Source organism: Bombina bombina, chromosome 6, assembly GCF_027579735.1.
Source record: "Bombina bombina isolate aBomBom1 chromosome 6, aBomBom1.pri, whole genome shotgun sequence".
NCBI classification, from domain to species: domain Eukaryota; kingdom Metazoa; phylum Chordata; class Amphibia; order Anura; family Bombinatoridae; genus Bombina; species Bombina bombina.
Window position 1 is genome coordinate 422,676,305 of NC_069504.1, and position 26,532 is coordinate 422,702,836.

A 26,532-nucleotide genomic window follows, 5' to 3' on the forward strand; every position below is an offset into this window, starting at 1 on the left:
TTTTGCGCAAGCCGGCTTAGCACGCAAGCAAAAGCAGTTTACTTTCAACTTGTAATAGAGCAAACCCAACAAGAGCAAAAAAGCTTACTTCTATCACAGCTAAAGGGACATGAAACACACATTTTTTTCTTTCATGATTCAAAGAGATCATACAATTTTAAACAACTTTCCAATTTACTTATGCTATCTAATTTGCTCCATTCTCTTATTCTTCTTTGATGAAGGAGCAGCAAAGCACTTCTGAAAGTTACCTGAAAGCCAATGAAAAGATGCATATATGTGCATCCACAAATCAGCAACTTCTGAGCCTACCTGGGTATACTTTTCAACATAAGATACAAAGAGAACTAAACCAATTAGATAATAGAAATAAATTGGAAAGTTATTTAAAATTATATGTTCTATCTGAATCTTGAAAGAAAAAATGTGGGGTTCATGCCACTTTAACGCTCGAGCGGGAGCGTTAAATAATGCTCCACTTGTAATCTGGCCCTTAGTGGTTTGTGTCTTTTAAATCAAAAGATGGAGATACAAGTAATATATATGGTTTAATAAGTACATTAGTACTCAACATCTGTTTCTTGTAAGCATCTAACCATGCAGACTACTAAAATTATAGTAGGAAATATGTCTATATTCTTTTTCTTTTTTGCTTCACTATTAAAATAAAAAATACCAGAAAAGATAGCAGTCATAAGTTAACTAACCTTACTGGAGATGAGTCACTGGATGTTGAAGATGTTGGCATTGGGCTTGATGGCGCAGAAAACATGGGGCAAGTAGGAGGTGATGTTGGACTTGGATTGAGTGAACTGTTAATAAAAATCACAGAAACAGTTATCAGGTAATACAACGAACATACATCTCACAATACAATAACATCTACGGGTATTTGAAACAAATATAAGATGTGCCACAAATTTTTTTTGATTGAGTGGTCATCATGGTAAAAGAATTAAGCTGTTAGACCTGGAAAAGTAAGTTTCCCTATAGAATAAAAAAGAGAATACATTGTATTAAGAGTAAATAACAGCTGGATAAGTAAGACAAATTATATTAAAGGGGAAGGAAGCCCCACATTTTTCTTATTTCATTTGGATAGAACCAAAAGGGCACCTCATGGTGTAGACTGTATGATTTAATAAATAGATAAAACAAATCCCAAATGGGTCACTCACAAGTAAGGTGGCACAAAAAGACAGGCTGGATATTGCAGCCCCCTGCTGGCTGATGCTCCCGGCAACAACCTCCAGGTTTTTTTTTTTCACAACAAACAACATCTTGCTCTAAAACTCTATGAGTTTGTGGAAAGTGGCTGCTGGAATTCTCCTAATTGCCTGGTCCGGATATTGCAGCCTCTCAAGTCTAAGGAGGAATTCCCCCGGAGTTTGTTGCAGGGAGCATCAGCCAGCTGGTGGCTCCGATATCCAAAAAATAGACTTAAGTGACCAGCGCCAAAAAATATAAATTACTACAAACTCCAACTAGAAAAAATAGGTTACCCTCAAAGACCTACAGGACTAATCAATACAAAATACAAAGCACTAGGGAGCGCTGAAACCAGCTTAAGAGTAAGGAATATAGAATATATATAATAATAAAACACCTAACCTGATACTAATATGATACTACTATAATAGGCAATATGTATAATACATGTAAATATAAATTGTGAATTATGAATTATATATGAAAAAAATTCTATGTGAAAAAATTCAATTCTATAGAAGATGCCAGCAACAAATACTAGAATTGCATATCTATATATAAAAAACTGTATTACAATATAGGTCGACCTATTCAAGACATACAATAATAAATCACAAAATGAAGAAAAAAAGAAAATTAGTATAAAAAACTCCTTAAACCAAAAGTTCATGCATAAGAAACAGTTCCCAGGAGTGGACGATTTTTCGGCTTGTTACTATGTGGACCCACGCTCATACAAGGATGCTGTTCTGTATATAGTTGTAAGAGGAGCGTTCCCAGGACAAAAGAGGCAGTCGCAGCCAATGATGGTATTTCCCCTATGGATATCCAGCCTGCCTATGTGCACTATCCATCTATATAGAGCCATCTCACTTGTGAGTGACCCACCTGTGATTTTTTTATTTGTTTCATAATTCACACAGGCTACACCATGAGGCGCCATTTTGTTTTTACCTTGTAGATACATGTTGGTTTTCCTGCACCTTTAGAAGAGGTGCTGCCTTGGGAGCATTGATTTTTCTTCTGGATCAGATACAGGGATTTTTCTTTTACTTAAAGTACCGTGTGTAGTATTGTGTCCCCTGTACAGTTTGTATACAAAGTGACTGATGATTTGGATAGAACATAATTTAAACAACTTTACAATTTACTTCTATTAACACATTTGCTTCATTATCTTGTTATCCTTTGATGAGGGAACAGCATTGCACTACTGGCAGCTAGCTGAACACACCTAGTTAGCCACTCACAGGAGACAAATGCATATTCTTTTTAAACAAGGGATACAAAGAGAACGAAGCACATTTGAAAATAGAAGTGAATTTAAAAGTGTCTTAAAAATCATATGCGCTATCTAAATAATTAAGAAATGTAACAAGAGAGGTGCCGCATGTGTGTATCGATATATAAAACGTGTCTACAGGTAAACAGCTGGTATGAAGGTACTCACATTTCACTAAAGCACCCAAATGTGCTATTAGAAGCAGTTCAGCTTTTTAACATTGTTCCATACTATCGTTATCATCAGTCTAGCTAAATTATGCACGGTTAATTTTGACTTTGCTGTCCCTTTAAGGAATGCACAGTGTCAAGCCTCATATACTGAGCCAAAATTGGGTTTCCCAGACATAAGCTGGTCTTAAATTAACTACAGCTTCAGTATTCATTTATAGTACAGTTAAGGCTGGATATGTAGAAAATAATATTATTATAATAAATTTCCAAAAGGTAATTCTGCTCATACCTGCTGAAACATTTATTAATCCTATTAAAGATAAAATCTGCCTACAAAAATGAAAAAATGAAAATGTATTACCTGCATATATATGACAATGTAATACTAAACTAACCCCCCTGTCCTATGCACTTACTCCAATATATGTATATTTCAAGCTGACATCACATTTATTTATTTTTTTCCCACCCTTTGCATTTGCCTTTCATGCAACCCATTTCTAATAGGAAGAATGCCTTACACCAAACAACAATTAACATAGAAAAAAGGAACAGAAACACAGACAGGTACAGCTAATGGTCTTTACAATACAGAAATATTAGCACAGTTATTTGCCAGAGTATAATATAGAGCATTCTCAAACACAGCTAGTGGTTTATTAGGAACAAAGAGATTGTGTCTTATGCTCTGGTTTAATTGTGTATCTGAACTATTATACAGTAGGTAACAGGTTAATACTGAAAGGCTTATGAATGACGTATAGAAATCTGCCCAAAGCCTGTTATACTGCATGTCCTCAGTTGGCCTCCCTGAGTGACAACGCTTGTGTTATGTGCACTGTTTGAGTAGAGGGCACAAAAAAGGCTGGATTTGAATGTATTGTGTTTTTTTTTTATCCTTAGAAAAAAATATATTGAGAAAAGCATCTATGCAAATGTAGAATGGGATTCCTGCCAATGCAGATTCAGGGCCTATTACTCATGCTCCATAGCTAAACACAATTGGTCTATATCTGTCAAACATAAGTGATCACCGAGTAACCGTAGCTCGAGTTTAGGATGCAGGAAACTCACAAATCTACCTCCCCAGTACTTGTGTGCACAAGATATAGATGGCAAATATCCAACTCACACAGGCTGCTCATTAGTTCTGCATGGTTTGCAGAGACTTTTTCTTACCTTCTCAACAAATATCATTCTATTTTCCATAGAGGTACTGAAAGGGCATAACCAGCCATAAACTCAGGTCTTGTAGCAGGTTCACTAAATCATAACCAACAAATCCTCTGCATGACCTCAGCTGTACTTTTGATTTATTTCCTGAGTTCTGTATTTTGATTATTTGGTTTGAAAACTTCCTCATTTTTTCCAATAATATTTTTTTTCTACATTTTTAATAATGTTTTGATAATATCACACATGTATTTTTTAACAGGCAACTTAAAAAAAGAGTAGATACTAGATTATAAATACAGCATAAAACATTTTCTAGCTATAATTTGCTTCTTTTGATGTGTTCAGTTACTTTCTCTGCTAGGATGCTAATTAGTCTTAAAGGGACAGTAAACACCTTTGTGTAAGAATTGTGCTTTGTTCCACATTCTCCTTAGAGGCCAAAAAGCAACATTTTTAACCTGCAGGTTTAAAGAATTTGGTTTTAGCCTTACTAGGAATACAATTTTAGACAAAAGCAAGATGCATTTTAAGGCCCTTTGAAATAGACATTCTAAAGTTTTACTAAAATGCGCCAATGTTTTACTGTATTTTATTATTATTATATAAATGGTGGTTTGTAACTGTGAGGACAATCCCAATCTATCAGCGATTTGCTCCCAAAATATTTTTTTTTTGCTTTCCGGACAAATTGGTCGGTGAGTTTTTCAAGTGATTACCGTGAAAAATGGATCAATGCATTAATAGTCTGCAACCACGATGCGCCTTCATTCTGACTAAGTCCAAACATGTTCACAACAGTGCCCCTTACCGCGTTTGTACCTAAATGATTAAAGTCACGTTCACAAAGGTTCAGTTCCGCTTAGGAGTTTAATATTGCAGACACAAGCAGTATAAAGCCCATTGTTGTGACTGTTGAGCAGCACGTCCCCTATAAAAACCAAGTCATGAAGGTGCAATTCCGCTTAGGAGTTTAATATTGCAGACACAAGCAGTATAAAGCCCATTGTTGTGACTGTGTTTAGCAGCACGTCCCCTATAAAAACCAAGTCATGAAGGTGCAATTCCGCTTAGGAGTTTAATATTGCAGACACAAGCAGTATAAAGCCCATTGTTGTGACTGTGTTTAGCAGCACGTCCCCTATAAAAACCAAGTCATGAAGGTGCAATTCCGCTTAGGAGTTTAATATTGCAGACACAAGCAGTATAAAGCCCAGTGTTGTGACTGTGTTTAGCAGCATGTCCCCTATAAAAACCAAGTCATGAAGGTGCAATTCCGCTTAGGAGTTTAATATTGCAGACACAAGCAGTATAAAGCCCATTGTTGTGACTGTGTTTAGCAGAACGTCCCCTATAAAAACCAAGTCATGTGCAATCTCGTTTGAACATCTTCTATGGAGACACCATGTAATCTTGTTAAATCTGAAAAGTCAAAACTCGTCTTTGAAAGGGTGTTGAAAAGTCTGAAATGGATTGTAATTGCCGAGAACTTTTGGCCCCATAGTAAGGATAGGACTTTTAGCGAGGACCCAAAAACATAATCAGGGGTGCGGGAAATAACCGAAAATGCGCTATTGTGAGCTCATCAAATCGAAAAGTGGCCATTTTGGCCAGAAAAAGAGCCTAAAAGGCCTCACACAATAGATTGTGATTGACCCCTGTGTGTTTAACCTCTTTGCGGGTTTAAACATTCATGTAACAATAAAATGCTCTAATGAATTTGAGCATCTTGCTCTTTCATTAGAACTAGTATGTAAGCTCAAAATGTCAGGCACACAGTCCAGTTCTACACACAATTAGTTTAAAATAGGGTGATGAATTTTTGCCATGCGCTAAATCTTTTCTTTAAATGACTGAGCAGAAACGTTTGTTCCTGAAATGTTTCCACGTGGCAAGAAAATGATGATATTCTGATTTTCAGCCAAGTTGCTAAAATATAACCTCTTCATGCAAGGTATGTCAATATTAAATAGCACAGAATGCAAACCTCAGCATTCCCACAAGAGATTTAAATTATAATACATTTGTCAGTAATACAAATGGTCTTGAACAGGTATTTCATTAGCATTGCTTAATCTTAAAGCCACAGGCATTTATCTGCTCTTATTCCTTCAGCTATTGCACAGTTTAGGGACGTAAAGCTCAAAATAAAAATCTATCATGTTTTATTAAGCATAATAAGAAAAAGAAAGGCACAACTGATTCTTGTAAATTAGTTTAAATGTAAAATTATTTTACTTTATAGACTTTCCCATAAAAAAAATGCCTGCTATTATTATAAGTTATTTTGTGTGCATGAAAAAAACAACAATTTTTTAGCAGTTTTCCTTTAAATACATTTGTTGGCCTGATAAAAATATGAAGTAAAATCTGTTTACACTTAAATTTAGACTATATACCTATATCAATGTTGAGTTCTCTACCATTGGTCATTGCATATAGGTACAGGCCTACTTCACTTTATCGTGCTTCGCTTTATTGTGCTTCACCGATTTAGCTCTTTTTACAAATTGAAGGTTTGTGGCAATCCGTGTGTCGGTCAAGTCTATTGGTGCAATATTTGCGACATATAAACATATAAGCACACACATATATATATATATATATATATATATATATATATATACAGACCACCATCAAAATTATTATGACTCATGAAGGCTCAGATGATGCTTAGCATTTTCTTAAATTAAGGTATGTACATTGTTTTTTTAAGACATAATGAAATTGCACACTTCATAGACTACAATATAGACTAAACATAACTTTTATATGCACTAGGAAACATTAAAGGGACATAAAACCCACATTTTTTCTTTCATGATTTAGAAAGAGATTTCAATTTTAAACAACTTTCCAATTTACATCTATTATCTAAATTGCTTCATTCTATTGATATAATTTGTTGAAAAGCATATCTAAATATGTTCATAGCTGCTGATTGGTGGCTGCATAAAGATGCCTTGTGTGATGGGCTCACTCATGTGCATTGCTATTTCTTTAACAAAGGATATCTGAAGAATTAAAAAAAAATGTTTCAAATTATATTCTCTGTCTGAATAATGAAATAATTTTTTTTGGTTTCATGTCCATTTAAGGTATGTACATTGTTATTTTTAGACATAATGCTAATGCATACTTAATAGACTACAGTATAGAGTAAACTTAACTTTTATATGCACTAGGAAACACACAAAAATAGTTTGACTCACTTTATTGTTATATTCGCTTAATTGCGGTGGTCTGGAACCAAACCCACAATATCTCAGAGATGTGCCTGTACTTTCTATTACAGCTCAGTGAGCATTAACAGGAATTATCTATCAAACAAAAAGCATTGACAAGAAATACATATCAGCCATGAAGCGTAACTAAGAAGTGATTATAAACCAACCAGCATTAGTAGGAAATACACAACTAATACAGCTGACAGGAAGTACAAATCAGCCACTGAGCATAAACAGGAAGTGCTTATAATCCAACCAGCATTAGTAGGAAGTACACAACTGATACAGCTGACAGGAAGTACAAATCAGCCACTGAGCATAAACAGGAAGTGCTTATAATCCAACCAGCATTAGTAGGAAGTACACAACTGATACAGCTGACAGGAAGTACAAATCAGCCACTGAGCATAAACAGGAAGTGCCTATAAGCCAACCAGCATTAGTAGGAAGAACACAACTGATACAGCTGACAGGAAGTACATTTCAGACAAGGCGCTAGTGACAAACCCTATGCATTATCAGATTGGTTGCGCATAGGGTTGCCACCCGTCCCTTAAAATACAGAACACTTATAAATTACACATGCTGGAGGGTGTGCAGGGAGGAATATGAATAGTGCTGTCCAGAAACACAATACATGTTCCTCCCTGCACACCCTGCAGCATGTCTAACTCATAAGTGTCCAGGAAAACATGGCTGAGGTGGCAACCCTAGTTGTGCTTTCGGTGACCTCACAGAGACTTGGACTAATCAGATGATGCATTAATGTGTGCAACGGATAATAATCTGACAAATATCCGTTGGATTACAGTCCAATCTGTCTGAGAACCTTTAAAAGCATGTTGTGGGGGGTAGGACCCATGGCTAGGTTCCCAGAGGCGGTTGTGGTGCCCGAGGCTCTGGAGCATATCTGCCATCGGGCATTAATGCATTATCTGATTGGCCCGTGTCTCTGTGAGGTCACTGGATGCACAACCAATTGGATAATGCATAGGGTTTCTCGCTAGCACCTAGTCATTTCAGCCACTGAGCATAAACAGGAAGGTCCTATAAGCCAACCAGCATTTGTAGGACGTACACGACTGATACAGCTGACAGGAAGTACATTTCAGCCACTGGGCATAAACAGGAAGTTCCTATAAGCCATCCAGCATAAGTAGGAAGTACACAACTGATAAAGCTGTATTAGTTTTAATCTAAATACTTTTAGTCAGCCTTTTCTTTTCAGGAAAAAAAACAACAGCCTGTTTATATGCTGATCTTCTTATATTGGAAACAGAACATTTTCAGTACAGCGCTGTTTAAGAACATTGGAGAATATCTCAAAATGTAACAGTGTTTGGTAAGACCAGAGCAGGAGTTCATGTACATTTGCTCCTAACTGACCACAACAAAGGAGAACAGATAAACATATTCCAGATTTTCCAAATGAGTGCACAGACTGCTCTGAAATAAGAGAAGTCTGTACATGTTGCTAAAAAATGACAAGGTTAAAGGGAAAAGTAAACACTTTTACAATGCAAAATTAAGCATTTTATATTACAATGTCAAAAAACTTTACAATAAACTTTCATTATTTATTTTCCCCTTTTCCTGAAAATTATGGATTGTCCACTCTTGAAAACTGGACAAGCACACGGCACAGTCTTATGTGCTTTGCGGCTGATAGCTCTCACATTATACAGGAGTAGGTGAAATGGAATTAACTTTGACATTTGGCAGAAAAAGTCTACTACTTCATTTGAAATTGAGAATAAGTGTTATTGCATTGTTATTATGCAATTCTACTGAATTTAATGGGCCTTTACATTTTTGCAGATCTTTAGGAATGCAGTGCCTATTTGCTGATACATAATATGCATATATAATTTAATAACTGTAATGTTTTATTAAAACAACTTAGACTAGAAACATAATGTCAGGGTTTCAATCTAAATACACATTTTTCTGTTTTCTTGTTAAAAAATAAATATAAAAATAAATCACCCTTTCAACTATAAAACTCATTCACAGCTTGATGCCCTGCAGAGTAATTCACAAAATGTATTCTTCAATGTTGAACTTTGGTTCTTTATTATGCTACAAAGAATGTAAACACTTTCTTAATTATATCATAAGGCTTTGCAAAACAGCTTCACAACTATAAATGTAAATTGTTTTACAACCAACCATACAGGATACAACGTTAGATGCCACATGTTAGTAAGAGGCTCACTCAGATTCACAGAGAGGGGAGATACAAGATATGATGTACAGGTGAGCTTGCTGTTTGCCAGCCTCTTTATAATAATTAAAAGGAGGATTTCATTATGAATGCACCAGATACTAGTGAAAAGCACTTTTAGAGTGTTGCTAAGTAAGAATTTCTTAAAAACAAGACATGTGCCTTGTTACAATGTAGAATCAAAACAACCAATAATCAAACACTCCACAACTTTAATAATTGGTATACCATGATAATACATCAAATGATCCATTCATTCTGCGGTGCAAATTTCCAGGAAATAGGTTAAACTGACTCTTCCTTTTCTATTGTGCACAGAAGATCAAAATGCCCCTTTTCCGAGAGGTTGCATTCACAGAAGCACATTTGGGGCATTAATCTGATACTTGAGCTAGTTTATGTTTTAGAGTTACGTTTCCATATTTTTCAGAGAGGATTAGAGTTTGTTCTTGCGATTAAATTCTGCCCCCAAGAAAAAGTATACAGGCCTCTTGTCTTGTTGCTCAGCTAGCCATGCTGAGTGAGAAAACAAAGAGCAAAATCTCTGTGTTGATAGGTAACCTGTTTGATGCAAGAAGTAACATACTGTCATACTGTACAAGGGGTATGCAGCTTTCAGATCTATGATTATTAAACATGAATTAACATTGATTATGAACACAGGACTGATCACCAAGAGCCACATTTCATGTGGATTAAAAGCACCCAGGAAAAGAAGTGCAAATAGATAGAAGTTCAATTAGATAAACAAGTTTGGTAATAACTAGAATCCATATATCTGCTTTTGAAGCTGCCAAACATCCCACACTCCAGTAATAAGACAGGGTCAAACACTGGTATTTGTAAAGGTTTTGCTAGTAGTGGTAAAAACATAATTTATGCTTACCTGATAAATTCATTTCTTTCATGTTGGTGAGAGGCCACAATCCATTACTGCAGGAAATTGCTCTATCTGGCCACTAGCAGGAGGCAAAGATTTCCTAACTCCAAGAGCTCTATAAAACCCCTCCCACCTCACTGGTAACTAGAATGGTATAGCCAAGCAAGAAAGGTAGGAAAAGTAACAAGAGCAAAAAATAAGCTGGGAAAAAAGAGGTGCAAAAATTAAAAACCATCAGAAAACAAAGGGTGGGGTCTTGTTGCCTCTCACCACCATGAAAGAAATGAATTTATCAAGTAAGCATAAATTATGTTTTCTTTATACACAGTTAAGTCCAAAAGTAATGAGGGCGGGGACAAGCAACTACACACGTTTTTAAAAAACAAATGTAAACATAACAAAGCTAAAACAACCAGAACTGCCTGAAGGAGATTGTACCAAAGGCTGCTTTGTAAATAGAGAAAAATCATCATAAATTATAAAATTTTATAAAAGTATGCAAAAAAAAAAAAGAGACCAGATAGTTGTCAATCAAACTTGATTAGCAGAAGGTTCATCCTAAAAAAATAAAAATGTAGCAACTGAGCTGGGTATAAAAAGGATGAGACTATCCCACCTACAAAAAAAACCTTATGAATAAAAAAAAGCTTTAACCAAGAAAGCAAAAAAACAGCCTTAGCTAACATTTCTTTCTAGAACCAGAAAAATGAACAGACAGTCTAGAGGATTGACTGAAATCATATATACAGTATCCCACAAAGGTGAGTACACCCCTCAAATTTTTGTAAATATTTTATTATATCGTTTCATGTGACAACACTGAAGAAATGACACTTTGCTACAATGTAAAGTAGTGAGTGTACAGCCTGTATAACAGTGTAAATTTGCTGTCCCCTCAAAATAACTCAACACACAGCCATTAATGTCTAAACAGTTGGCAACAAAAGTAAGTACACCCCTAAGTGGAAATGTCCAAATTGGGCCCAGTTAGCCATTCCCCCCACCCCCAGTGTCATGTGACGTGTTAGTGTAAAAAGGTCTCAGGTGTGAATGGGGAGCAGGTGTGTTAAATTTGGTATTATCGCTTTCACACTCTCTCATACTGGTCACTGGAAGTTCAACATGGCACCTCATGGCAAAGAATTGTTGCTTTACATAAAGATGGCCTAGGCTATAATAAGATTGCCAAGACCCTGAAACTGAGCTGCAGAATGGTGGGCAAGACCATATAGTGGTTTCACAGGACAGGTTCCACTCAGAAGAGGCCTTGCCATGGTCGACCAAAGAAGTTGAGTGCACATGCTCAGCGCCATATCCAGAGGTTGTCTTTGGGAAATAGATGTATGAGTGCTGCCAGCATTGCTGCAGAGGTTGAAGGGGTGGGGGTCTGCCTGTCAGTGCTCAGATCATACGCCGCACACTGCATCAAATTTGTCTGCATGGCTGTTGTCCCAGAAGGAAGCCTGCAAACAGTTTGCTGAAGACAAGCAGACTAAGGACATGGATTACTAGAACCATGTCCTGTGGTCCGATGAGACCAGGATAAACTTATTTGGTTCAGATGGTGTCAAGTGTGTGTGGCGGTAACCAGGTGAGGAGTACAAAGACAAGTGTGTCTTGCCTACAGTCAAGCATGGTAGTGGGAGTTTCATAGTCTGGCCCTGCATGAGTGCTGCCGGCACTGGGGAGCTACAGTTCATTGAGGGAACTATGAATGCCAACATGTACTGTGACATACTGAAGCAGAGCACGATCCCCTCCCTTCGGACACTGGGTCGCAGGGCAGTATCCCAACATGATAACGACCCCAAACACACCTCCAAGATGACCACTGCCTTGCTTAAGAAGCTGAGGGTAAAGGTGATGGACTGGGTAAGCATGTCTCCAGACCTAAACCCTATTGAGCATCTGTGGGGCATCCTCAAACGGAAGGTGGGGGAGCGCAAGGTCTCTAACATCCACCAGCTCTGTGATGTTGTCATGGAGGAGTGGAAGAGGACTCCAGTGGCAGCCTGTGAAGCTCTGGTTAACTCCATGCCCAAGAGGGTTAAGGCAGTGATGGAAAATAATGGTGGACACACAAAATATTGACATTTGGACATTTAGGGCTATACTCACTTTTGTTGCCAATGGTTTAGACATTAATGTCTGTGTGCTGAGTTATTTTGAGGGGACAGCAAATTTACACTGTTATACAGGCTATACACTCACTACTTTACATTGTAGCAAAGTGGCATTTCTTCACTGTTGTCACACGAAAATATATAATAAAATATTTACAAAAATGTGAGGGGTGTACTGTATACTGGGATACTGTATCTTTCAGAAAAAATAACAAATCACTGACATACAAATCATGGAGAAGCCTCTTCATAGAACTCTTAGGACAAAAAGAAGGAACAATCATTTAAAACGCATATTGTACAAAGACACCACTATATGCATAAAATACAACCTAGTCCTCAAAACTGCGTTATCCTGATGAAACCCCCCCCCATAATTTATGTAATAACTTACCTGATAAATTCATTTCTTTCATATTGGCAAGAGTCCATGAGCTAGTGACGTATGGGCTATACATTCCTACCAGGAGGGGGCAAAGTTTCCCAAACCTCAAATGCCTATAAATACACCTCCCACCACACCCACAATTCAGTTTAATGAATAGCCAAGTAGTGAGGTGATAAAAAAGGAGTAAAAAAGCATACAAAAAGAACTGGAAATATAATTGTGCTTTTAAAAAAAAAAAACATAACCACCATAAAAAGGGTGGGCCTCAGGGACTCTTGCCAATATGTAAGAAATTAATTTATCAGGTAAGTTCTTACATAAATTATGTTTTCTTTCATGTAATTGGCAAGAGTCCATGAGCTAGTGACGTATGGGATATAAATACCCAAGATGTGGAAGTCCACAGAAGAGTCACTAGAGAGGAGGGATAAAATAACAACAGCTATTTCTACTGAGAAATTAAATCCGCACAATAATTAAGTTTTTCTTAAAAAAAAATTAAATCAAAAGCAGTTGAATTAAACTGAGACAGCTGCCTGAAGAACTTTTCTATCAAAGACTGCTTCAAAAGAAGCAAACTACATAACAAAATGGTAAAAACAATAAAAGTATGCAAAGAAGACCAAATTACTGATTTGCAAATTTGATCAACCGAAGCTTCATTCTGAAAAAGTCCAAGAAATGGCGACTGAACTTAGTAGAATGAGCTGTAAATCTCTTAGGCGGAGCCTGCCCTGCCTCCAAATAAGCCTTGAAAAACAAAAGCTTTAACCAGGATGCCAAAGAAATGGCAGAGGCTTTCTAACCTTTTCTGGAACCAGAAAAACAACAAATAGACTAGAAGTCTTCTGAAATCCTAGTTACCTCGATATAGAATTATAAAGCTCTTACCACATCCAAAGGATGTAAAGAACTCTCAAAGAATTCTTTAGGATTAGGACACAAAGAAGGAACAACAATTTCTCAACTAATGTTATTCAAATTCACAACCTTAGGGAAAAAAAAGAAGTCCACAAAACAACTTATCTAGATGAAAAAATCAGATAAGGAGACACACAAGAGAGAGTTGATAAATCAGAAACTCTTCAAGCAGAAGAGATAGTCAAAAGAAACAACACACTCCAAGAAAGTAGATAATCTTCAAAGAAAATATAGGCTCAAAAGAAAGAGCCTGTAAAATCCTTAAACCAAATAAGACTCCAAAAAGGAGAAATTAATAAATGAACAGGCTTGATACAAACCAAAGCCTGAACAAAACAGTGAATATCAGGAAGTTTAAACAATCTTTCTAGGAAATAAAACAGAAAGAACAGAGATTTGTCCCTTCAAACAATTTGCAGACAAAATTATCCAAACCATCCTGAAAAAACTGAAATCCTAGGAATTCTAAAAGAATGCCAAGAAAATGTATGAGAACACCATAAAATATAGGTTTTCCAAACCTGATAATACATGTTCCTTAAAACAGACTTATAAGCCTGCAACATAGTGATAAAAACTGAGTCAGAGAAACCTCTATGACTAAACACTAATCAATTTCCATACCTTCAAATTAGTCATTTGAGATCCTGATGGAAAAGTAGCCACTAAAACAAAAGGGCTGGCCAAGGATGGCAACTGGACATCTGAACAAGATTCCCACACCAAACCTTTGAGGCCATGCTGATCAGAAACACATGAGACTGTTCCAATATGATCTTGGAAATCACGCTTGGAAGAAAAAAACAGAGGCGGAAAGATGTAGCCAGGTTGCAAAACCAAAACATTGCTAATGCATCGACCATTTCCGCCTGAGGATCTCTGGACCTGAAAAGGTACCTGGGAAATTGAGAAAATACATCTGTATAGAGATACCACTCTCCCGGATGTAAAGACTGATGGCTGAGATAATCCAGCTCCCAAATGTCTAAACCTGAAATATAAATCATAGAAATTAGACAGGAGATGAATTCCACCTAAGAACGTATTCAAGATACTTCTTAATTGCTAAGGAACTGTGAGTCCCTATTTGATGATCGAGATATGCCACAGTTGTGATATTGTCTGTCTGAAAGGAAAATGAAAAGTTCTCTCCTAAAAAAGTCCAAGCCTGAAAGAGCTCTGAAAATAGCACAGAGTTCTAAAATATTGATTGGAAACCTCGCCTCTTGAAGTTATCAAACCCCTTGTGCTCTCAGAGAGCCTCAGACAGCTCCCCAACCTGTAAGACTTGCATCCATTAAGAATACAGTTCAGGAAGGACAAACAAAAGGAGGCCCCCTGAATAAAACGATGATAGTCTAATCACCAAAACAGAGAGAGTTGAGTGTTAGGATTTAAGAATATTAACTGTAATATCTGAAAACAATCCCTGCACCATTGATTCAGTATGCAAAGCAAAAGAGGTCTCAGATGAAAAACCAGCAAAGGGAACTACGACCGATGCTACAGCTATGAGACCTAAAACGTCCATGCACATAGCCACTGAAAGGAATGTTCTAGACTGTAAGTTAGACAGGCTAACACCAAATACAATCGACTTTTGTCCGATAAAGACAAAGTCATGAACACAGAATCCATCTAGAAACCCAAAAAGAGGTGACCCTTGTCTGAGGAATCACAAAACTCTTAGGTAAATTAAATCCTCTAACCATGTCTTGAAGAAACAAAACTAGTTGATTCATGAGAGATTCCAATAAAAGAAAAGATTAAGGTAATACCAAGATACCATCCAAATAAGGAAACACCACAATACCGTACTGTCTTATTACAGAAAGAAGGGCACCCAGAACCTTTGAAAAGACTCATAAGAGACCAAAAGGAAAAGCGACAAATTGGTAAAGCTTATCTAAAAAAGAGAATCTCAGAAACAACAAGTGGTCTGAATAAAAAAAGATATGAGGATAAACCACCTGTAAAATTGAGTGGACATGAAATGACCTAAAGGCATAAAAGTCCTTATAATCGTCAACTTGAAAGTTGAGACTTTAACAAAACATAATAAAGTCTTCAGATCCAAGACTGGACTGAATCAACCTTTCTTCTTTGGGACATAGAATAGAATTGAATAGAAACCCAATCCCTGTTCCATCTAAAGAACTGGTATAATCATTCCTGAAAAAAATTCACAGAGTGTACTGAGAAAGAAAGAATCTTCCCATAGAAGGTCTCATTCTAAAAAAATCTATTCAAACCCTAAGAACAATATAGATTTTGGACTAAGTTCATCCAAAAACAATTTAATCTGCCACCCACCAGAAGGACTAGTTTGAGAACCGCACCTTCATGCAGTCTAATAACAAGTAATTGTATAGTGTTTTTCTCCCAGAAGGATAAAAAAACAAACGCTTTTTCAGTGCTTACACTTGGAGTTAACCAAATTAGCAGCTGATAAAAACAGTTATTATTACCCAAATAAATGGTACACAATAAATTGACCTCAGAAGGCCGAAGGGCTGTATTAACCCTGCCGGGATATGAATCTATGACCCTTGGATCTAGAACGAGCGTTTGTAGTCAGGACATTCACCAACTGATCTACATCACTGGACTAAAAGTAGAACAGAAAAAACTCTAAACCTCCAAAAGTAGTGGAGATAATAGAAATCAAACAATTATTATCCTAACAAGCTAGAGATAATAAAATATATTTGAAATCATAATAATAGATATAGTAAACATAATAAAATGAATACATCAGAGGTAAATAAACAGAGTTATATACTTGAGAATTTAAAACTGCTTATGCTAACTGTTCAACAACAAAAAGGTTGAAAAAACAGTAATGTCAGCCACAGATAAAGCTGAGCTAAAAATATAAACAGTACGTGAATATGCTCTACTAAGGTATAATCAAACTCTAAAGAATCCTAAAAATAAGTACCAATTTCCATAGAAATAGTAGTACAGTCCCAAAAGGGAATCAGGATAAACGATTCTTTAGAACATAATACAGATAGTATTTTGAATAGGAAAAAACCTCAGGAGCAAAGTAAAATCTTAAAATTCAGATTTTAAAATAACATAGTCAATAGGAGGACTAGGCTCCTAAAAGCTAAAAATAACAAAAAGAACAAAGAATGTTTAAATGAAAAATAAGTCGAATTTTAACAAAACTGTCTCTGATACAGGATCCTTTGAACCAAAGAAAACCTTCATCAGTAGAATAAACTTAAGTATGCTGTCGGTCAGAAAAAAACTAATTAAATCTTAACAATTTTGAAAAGACCTCATAAGTTTACTTAAAGGCATAATAGCAGTCATAACCTTTTATGATATAAGCAATAACATGTGATGTTTGCAGATGAAATCAAATACATGAACTGAATAAGTAAAAACAGTAAATGTCATTGTACATGTAGAAACATTACTGGCATAAAATATGATAAATAAATGCCACATAATTGAGCTGAAGAAATAACAACAGCTTAATAATGAAAAGAACACACTTAGCTTTGTAGAATTGTGTTTAAGGGCATCATAGTTTCTACAGCAACATCAGAGTCAGGATCAGAATGAGACATCTTGCAAAATGTAACATAAAAAGAAAAAAAAATTAGGCAAAACATTCAATTTCCACAATGTAACAGTTTCAGTAGATAGAAAAAAAATTCCTTGTTTTTCTAAGTAAAAAAAATAAAATAAAAAAGCAGGCATAATAGCTTTCAAAATTCATGAAAACAGCGAGCAATAGAAGGAAAGAGGTAAAAGAACTAAATTTTGGCGCCAAGAATGATGCATTATGCAAAAGGAAGTTAAAATTTTTTGGCGCAAAACTAACACCAGAAAATGACACAACTCGCGTTATAACAAACGTGATTTTGCGCCAAAACAACTAGAGTCAACAAAGATGCAGGAAATGACGAAATTTGCACCAAAAAAATTTTGAGCCAAGAATGACACAATAAAAAAACAGCATTTTGCGTCCTCGCGAGCCTAGATTTGCCTGCGAAAAAACATAATTTATGTAAGAGCTTACCTGATAAATTAATTTCTTTCATATTAGCAAGAGTCCATGAGCTAGTGGCGTATGGGATATACATTCCTACCAGGAGGGGCAAAGTTTCCCAAACCTCAAAATGCCTATAAATACACCCCTCACCACACCCACAAATCAGATTAACGAATAGCCAAGAAGTGGGGTGATAAGAAAAAAGTGCGAAAGCATAAAAAATAAGGAATTGGAATAATTGTGCTTTATACAAAAAAATCATAACCACCACAAAAAGGGTGGGCCTCATGGACTCTTGCTAATATGAAAGAAATGAATTTATCAGGTAAGTTCTTACATAAATTATGGTTTCTTTCATGTAATTAGCAAGAGTCCATGAGCTATTGACGTATGGGATAATGAATACCCAAGATGTGGATCTTCCACGCAAGAGTCACTAGAGAGGGAGGGATAAAATAAAGACAGCCAATTCCGCTGAAAAATAATCCACACCCAAAACAAAGTTTAAATCTTATAATGAAAAAAACTGAAATTATAAGCAGAAGAATCAAACTGAAACAGCTGCCTGAAGTACTTTTCTACCAAAAACTGCTTCAGAAGAAGAAAACACATCAAAATGGTAGAATTTAGTAAAAGTATGCAAAGAAGACCAAAATGCTGCTTTGCAAATCTGATCAACCGAAGCTTCATTCTTAAATGCCCAGGAAGTAGAGACTGACCTAGTCGAATGAGCTGTAATCTTTTGAGGCGGAGTTCTACCCGACTCAACATAAGCATGATGAATCAAAGACTTTAACCAAGATGCCAAGGAAATGGCAGAAGCCTTCTGACCTTTCCTAGAACCAGAAAAGATAACAAATAGACTAGAAGTCTTTCTGAAATCTTTAGTAGCTTTAACATAATATTTCAAAGCTCTAACTACATCCAAAGAATGCAACGATCTTTCCTAATTTTTAGGATTAGGACACAATGAAGGAACCACAATTTCTCTACTAATGTTGTTAGAATTCACAACCTTAGGTAAAAATTTAAATGAAGTTCGCAACACCGCCTTATCCTGATGAAAAATCAGAAAAGGAGACTCACAAGAAAGAGCAGATAATTCAGAAACTCTTCTAGCAGAAGAGATGGCCAAAAGAAACAAAACTTTCCAAGAAAGTAATTTAATATCCAGCGAATGCATAGGTTCAAACGGAGGAGCTTGAAGAGCCCCCAGAACCAAATTCAAACTCCAAGGAGGAGAAATTGACTTAATAACAGGTTTTATACGAACCAAAGCCTGTACAAAACAATGAATATCAGGAAGACTAGCAATCTTTCTGTGAAAAAGAACAGAAAGAGCAGAGATTTGTCCCTTCAAGGAACTTGCAGACAAACCTTTATCCAAACCATCCTGAAGAAACTGTAAAATTCTAGGAATTCTAAAAGAATGCCAAGAAAAAAGATGAGAACACCAAGAAATGTAAGTCTTCCAGACTCGATAATATATCTTCCTAGATACAGATTTACGAGCCTGTAACATAGTATTAATTACGGAGTCAGAGAAACCTCTATGACTGAGAATCAAGCGTTCAATCTCCATACCTTCAAATTTAAGGATTTGAGATCCTGATGGAAAAAAGGACCTTGCGATAGAAGGTCTGGTCTTAACGGAAGAGTCCACGGTTGGCAAGTAGCCATCCGGACAAGATCCGCATACCAAAACCTGTGAGGCCATGCTGGAGCTACCAGCAGAACAAACGAACGCTCCTTTAGAATCTTGGAAATCACTCTTGGAAGAAGAACTAGAGGCGGAAAGATATAGGCAGGATGATACTTCCAAGGAAGTGACAATGCATCCACTGCTTCCGACTGAGGATCCCTGGATCTGGACAGATACCTGGGAAGCTTCTTGTTTAGATGAGAAGCCATCAGATCTATTTCTGGAAGTCCCCACATTTGAACAATCTGAAGAAATACCTCTGGGTGAAGAGACCATTCGCCCGGATGTAACGTTTGGCGACTGAGATAATCCGCTTAACAATTGTCTATACCTGGGATATGAACCGCAGAAATTAGACAAGAGCTGGATTCCGCCCATACCAGTATTCGAGATACTTCTTTCATAGCAAGAGGACTGTGAGTCCCTCCTTGATGATTGACATATGCCACGGTTGTGACATTGCCCGTCTGAAAACAAATGAACGACTCTTTCTTTAGAAGAGGCCACGACTGAAGAGCTCTGAAAATTGCACGGAGTTCCAAAATGTTGATTGGTAATCTCGCCTCCTGAGATTCCCAAACCCCTTGTGCTGTCAGAGACCCCCAAACAGCTCCCCAACCTGACAGACTTGCATCTGTTGAGATCACAGTCCAGGTCGGAAGAACAAAAGAAGCCCCCTGAACTAAACGATGGTGGTCTGTCCACCACGTCAGAGAGTGTCGTACAATCGGTTTTAAAGATATTAATTGAGATATCTTTGTATAATCCCTGCACCACTGGTTCAGCATACAGAGCTGAAGAGGTCGCATGTGAAAACGAGCAAAGGGGATCGCGTCCGATGCAGCAGTCATAAGACCTAGAATTTCCATGCATAAGGCTACCGAAGGGAATGATTGAGACTGAAGGTTTCGACAAGCTGAAACCAATTTCAGACGTCTCTTGTCCGTCAGAGACAGAGTCATGGACACTGAATCTATCTGGAAACCTAAAAAGGTTACCCTTGTCTGAGGAATCAACAAACTCTTTGATAAATTGATCCTCCAACCATGTTCTTGAAGAAACGATACAAGTCGATTCGTATGAGATTCTGCTAAATGTGAAGACTGAGCAAGTACCAAGATATCGTCCAAATAAGGAAATACCACAATACCCTGTTCTCTGATTACAGATAGAAGGGCACCAAGAACCTTTGTAAAAATCCTTGGAGCTGTTGCTAGGCCAAATGGCAGAGCCACAAACTGGTAATGCTTGTCTAGGAAAGAGAATCTCAGAAACTGATAGTGATCTGGATGAATCGGAATATGCAGATATGCATCTTGTAAATCTATTGTGGACATATAATGCCCTTGCTGAACAAAAGGCAGAATAGTCCTTATAGTTACCATTTTGAATGTTGGTATCCTTACATAACGATTCAATATTTTTAAATCCAGAACTGGCCTGAAGGAATTCTCCTTCTTTGGTACAATGAAGAGATTTGAGTAAAACCCCAGCCCCTGTTCCAGAACTGGAACTGGCATAATTACTCCAGCCAACTCTAGATCTGAAACACATTTCAGAAATGCTTGAGCCTTCACTGGATTTATTGGGACACGGGAAAGAAAAAAACATAATTTATGTAAGAACTTACCTGATAAATTCATTTCTTTCATATTAACAAGAGTCCATGAGCTAGTGACGTATGGGATATACATTCCTACCAGGAGGGGCAAAGTTTCCCAAACCTTAAAATGCCTATAAATACACCCCTCACCACACCCACAAATCAGTTTAACGAATAGCCAAGAAGTGGGGTGATAAGAAAAAGTGCGAAGCATATAAAATAAGGAATTGGAATAATTGTGCTTTATACAAAAAAATCATAACCACCACAAAAAAGGGTGGGCCTCATGGACTCTTGTTAATATGAAAGAAATGAATTTATCAGGTAAGTTCTTACATAAATTATGTTTTCTTTCATGTAATTAACAAGAGTCCATGAGCTAGTGACGTATGGGATAATGACTACCCAAGATGTGGATCTTTCCACACAAGAGTCACTAGAGAGGGAGGGATAAAATAAAGACAGCCAATTCCTGCTGAAAATAATCCACACCCAAAATAAAGTTTAACAAAAAACATAAGCAGAAGATTCAAACTGAAACCGCTGCCTGAAGAACTTTCCTACCAAAAACTGCTTCAGAAGAAGAAAATACATCAAAATGGTAGAATTTAGTAAAAGTATGCAAAGAAGACCAAGTTGCTGCTTTGCAGATCTGGTCAACCGAAGCTTCATTCCTAAACGCCCAGGAAGTAGATACTGACCTAGTAGAATGAGCTGTAATTCTTTGAGGCGGAGTTTTACCCGACTCAACATAGGCAAGATGAATTAAAGATTTCAACCAAGATGCCAAAGAAATGGCAGAAGCTTTCTGGCCTTTCCTAGAACCGGAAAAGATAACAAATAGACTAGAAGTCTTACGGAAAGATTTCGTAGCTTCAACATAATATTTCAAAGCTCTAACAACATCCAAAGAATGCAATGATTTCTCCTTAGAATTCTTAGGATTAGGACATAATGAAGGAACCACAATTTCTCTACTAATGTTGTTGGAATTCACAACTTTAGGTAAAAATTCAAAAGAAGTTCGCAACACCGCCTTATCCTGATGAAAAATCAGAAAAGGAGACTCACACGAAAGAGCAGATAATTCAGAAACTCTTCTAGCAGAAGAGATGGCCAAAAGGAACAAAACTTTCCAAGAAAGTAATTTAATGTCCAATGAATGCATAGGTTCAAACGGAGGAGCTTGAAGAGCTCCCAGAACCAAATTCAAACTCCAAGGAGGAGAAATTGACTTAATGACAGGTTTTATACGAACCAAAGCTTGTACAAAACAATGAATATCAGGAAGAATAGCAATCTTTCTGTGAAAAAGAACAGAAAGAGCAGAGATTTGTCCTTTCAAAGAACTTGCGGACAAACCCTTATCCAAACCATCCTGAAGAAATTGTAAAATTCTCGGTATTCTAAAAGAATGCCAAGAAAAATGATGAGAAAGACACCATGAAATATAAATCTTCCAGACTCTATAATATATCTCTCGAGATACAGATTTACGAGCCTGTAACATAGTATTAATCACGGAGTCAGAGAAACCTCTATGACCAAGAATCAAGCGTTCAATCTCCATACCTTTAAATTTAAGGATTTCAGATCCGGATGGAAAAAAGGACCTTGTGACAGAAGGTCTGGTCTTAACGGAAGAGTCCATGGCTGGCAAGATGCCATCCGGACAAGATCCGCATACCAAAACTTGTGAGGCCATGCCGGAGCTATTAGCAGAACAAACGAGCATTCCCTCAGAATCTTGGAGATTACTCTTGGAAGAAGAACTAGAGGCGGAAAGATATAGGCAGGATGATACTTCCAAGGAAGTGATAATGCATCCACTGCCTCCGCCTGAGGATCCCGGGATCTGGACAGATACCTGGGAAGTTTCTTGTTTAGATGAGAGGCCATCAGATCTATCTCTGGGAGCCCCCACAATTGAACAATCTGAAGAAATACCTCTGGGTGAAGAGACCATTCGCCCGGATGCAACGTTTGGCGACTGAGATAATCCGCTTCCCAATTGTCTACACCTGGGATATGAACCGCAGAGATTAGACAGGAGCTGGATTCCGCCCAAACCAAAATTCGAGATACTTCTTTCATAGCCAGAGGACTGTGAGTCCCTCCTTGATGATTGATGTATGCCACAGTTGTGACATTGTCTGTCTGAAAACAAATGAACGATTCTCTCTTCAGAAGAGGCCAAAACTGAAGAGCTCTGAAAATTGCACGGAGTTCCAAAATATTGATCGGTAATCTCACCTCCTGAGATTCCCAAACTCCTTGTGCCGTCAGAGATCCCCACACAGCTCCCCAACCTGTGAGACTTGCATCTGTTGAAATTACAGTCCAGGTCGGAAGAACAAAAGAAGCCCCCTGAATTAAACGATGGTGATTTGTCCACCACGTTAGAGAGTGTCGAACAATCGGTTTTAAAGATATTAATTGAGATATCTTCGTGTAATCCCTGCACCATTGGTTCAGCATACAGAGCTGAAGAGGTCGCATGTGAAAACGAGCAAAGGGGATCGCGTCCGATGCAGCAGTCATAAGACCTAGAATTTCCATGCATAAGGCTACCGAAGGGAATGATTGTGACTGAAGGTTTCGACAAGCTGTAATCAATTTTAGACGTCTCTTGTCTGTTAAAGACAGAGTCATGGACACTGAATCTATCTGGAAACCCAGAAAGGTTACCCTTGTTTGAGGAATCAAAGAACTTTTTGGTAAATTGATCCTCCAACCATGATCTTGAAGAAACAACACAAGTCGATTCGTATGAGACTCTGCTAAATGTAAAGACGGAGCAAGTACCAAGATATCGTCCAAATAAGGAAATACCACAATACCCTGTTCTCTGATTACAGACAGAAGAGCACCGAGAATCTTTGTGAAAATTCTTGGAGCTGTAGCAAGGCCAAACGGTAGAGCCACAAATTGGTAATGCTTGTCTAGAAAAGAGAATCTCAGGAACTGATAATGATCTGGATGAATCGGAATATGCAGATATGCATCCTGTAAATCTATTGTGGACATATAATTCCCTTGCTGAACAAAAGGCAATATAGTCCTTACAGTTACCATCTTGAACGTTGGTATCCTTACATAACGATTCAATAATTTTAGATCCAGAACTGGTCTGAAGGAATTCTCCTTCTTTGGTACAATGAAGAGATTTGAATAAAACCCCATCCCCTGTTCCGGAACTGGAACTGACATAATTACTCCAGCCAACTCTAGATCTGAAACACAATTCAGAAATGCTTGAGCTTTTACTGGATTTACTGGGACATGGGAAAGAAAAAATCTCTTTGCAGGAGGTCTCATCTTGAAACCAATTCTGTACCCTTCTGAAACAATGTTCTGAATCCAAAGATTGTGAACAGATTTGATCCAAATTTCTTTGAAAAAACGTAACCTGCCCCCTACCAGCTGAACTGGAATGAGGGCTGTACCTTCATGTGAACTTAGAAGCAGGCTTTGCCTTTCTAGCAGGCTTGGATTTATTCCAGACTGGAGATGGTTTCCAAACTGAAACTGCTCCTGAGGACGAAGGATCAGGCTTTTGTTCTTTGTTGAAACGAAAGGAACGAAAACGATTGTTAGCCCTGTTTTTACCTTTAGACTTTTTATCCTGTGGTAAAAAAGTTCCTTTCCCACCAGTAACAGTTGAAATAATAGAATCCAACTGAGAACCAAATAATTTGTTTCCCTGGAAAGAAATGGAAAGTAGAGTTGATTTAGAAGCCATATCAGCATTCCAAGTCTTAAGCCATAAAGCTCTTCTGGCTAAGATAGCCAGAGACATAAATCTAACATCAACTCTAATAATATCAAAAATGGCATCACAGATGAAATTATTAGCATGCTGGAGAAGAATAATAATATCATGAGAATCACGATTTGTTACTTGTTGCGCTAGAGTTTCCAACCAAAAAGTTGAAGCTGCAGCAACATCAGCCAATGATATAGCAGGTCTAAGAAGATTACCTGAACATAGATAAGCTTTTCTTAGAAAAGATTCAATTTTTCTATCTAAAGGATCCTTAAACGAGGTACCATCTGACGTAGGAATGGTAGTACGTTTAGCAAGGGTAGAAATAGCCCCATCAACTTTAGGGATTTTGTCCCAAAATTCTAACCTGTCAGGCGGAACAGGATATAATTGCTTAAAACGTTTAGAAGGAGTAAATGAATTACCCAATTTATCCCATTCCTTAGCAATTACTGCAGAAATAGCATTAGGAACAGGAAAGACTTCTGGAATAACCGCAGGAGCTTTAAAAACCTTATCCAAACGTATAGAATTAGTATCAAGAGGACTAGAATCCTCTATTTCTAAAGCAATTAGTACTTCTTTAAGTAAAGAGCGAATAAATTCCATCTTAAATAAATATGAAGATTTATCAGCATCAATCTCTGAGACAGAATCCTCTGAACTAGAAGAGTCCAAAGAATCAGAATGATGGTGTTCATTTAAAAATTCATCTGTAGAGAGAGAAGATTTAAAAGACTTTTTACGTTTACTAGAAGGAGAAATAACAGACAAAGCCTTCTTTATGGATTCAGAAACAAAATCTCTTATGTTATCAGGAACATTCTGCACCTTAGATGTTGAGGGAACTGCAACAGGCAATGGTACATCACTAAAGGAAATATTATCTGCTTTAACAAGTTTGTCATGACAATTATTACAAACAACAGCTGGAGAAATAGCTACCAAAAGTTTACAGCAGATACACTTAGCTTTGGTAGATCCAGCAGGCAGTGGTTTTCCTGTAGTATCTTCTGGCTCAGATGCAACGTGAGACATCTTGCAATATGTAAGAGAAAAAACAACATATAAAGCAAAATAAATCAAATTCCTTATAAGACAGTTTCAGGAATGGGAAAAAAATGCCAAACATCAAGCTTCTAGCAACCAGAAGCAAATGAAAATGAGACTGAAATAATGTGGAGACAAAAACGACGCCCATATTTTTTGGCGCCAAATAAGACGCCCACATTATTTGGCGCCTAAATGCTTTTGGCGCCAAAAATGACGCCACATCCGGAACGCCGACATCTTTGGCGCAAAATAACGTCAAAAAATGACGCAACTTCCGGCGACACGTATGACGCCGGAAACGGAAATGAATTTTTGCGCCAAAAAAATCCGCGCCAAAAATGACGCAATAAAATGAAGCATTTTCAGCCCCCGCGAGCCTAACAGCCCACAGGGAAAAAAGTCAAATTTTTGAGGTAAGACAAAATATGATAATTTAAAGCATAATCCCAAATATGAAACTGACTGTCTGGAAATAAGGAAAGTTGAACATTCTGAGTCAAGGCAAATAAATGTTTGAATACATATATTTAGAACTTTATAAAAAAGTGCCCAACCATAGCTTAGAGTGTCACAGAAAATAAGACTTACTTACCCCAGGACACTCATCTACATGTTTGTAGAAAGCCAAACCAGTACTGAAACGAGAATCAGTAGAGGAAATGGTAAATATAAGAGTATATCGTCGATCTGAAAAGGGAGGTAAGAGATGAATCTCTACGACCGATAACAGAGAACCTTATGAAATAGACCCCGTAGAAGGAGATCACTGCATTCAATAGGCAATACTCTCCTCACATCC

General features: G+C 37.3%; 1 protein-coding gene across 2 annotated transcripts in view; it reads right to left on the reverse strand.

Annotated features, from left to right (window-relative positions):
• The window catches only part of ARHGAP26 (Rho GTPase activating protein 26), a 1,495,203-nt gene that overhangs the window by 45,025 nt on the left and 1,423,646 nt on the right, over positions 1-26,532 (reverse strand). For both annotated transcript variants that reach the window (XM_053717161.1, XM_053717160.1), the window contains one exon: positions 708-812. In XM_053717161.1, coding sequence (XP_053573136.1) covers positions 708-812 — 105 coding nt within the window. The remainder of the gene's footprint in view (positions 1-707; positions 813-26,532) is intronic.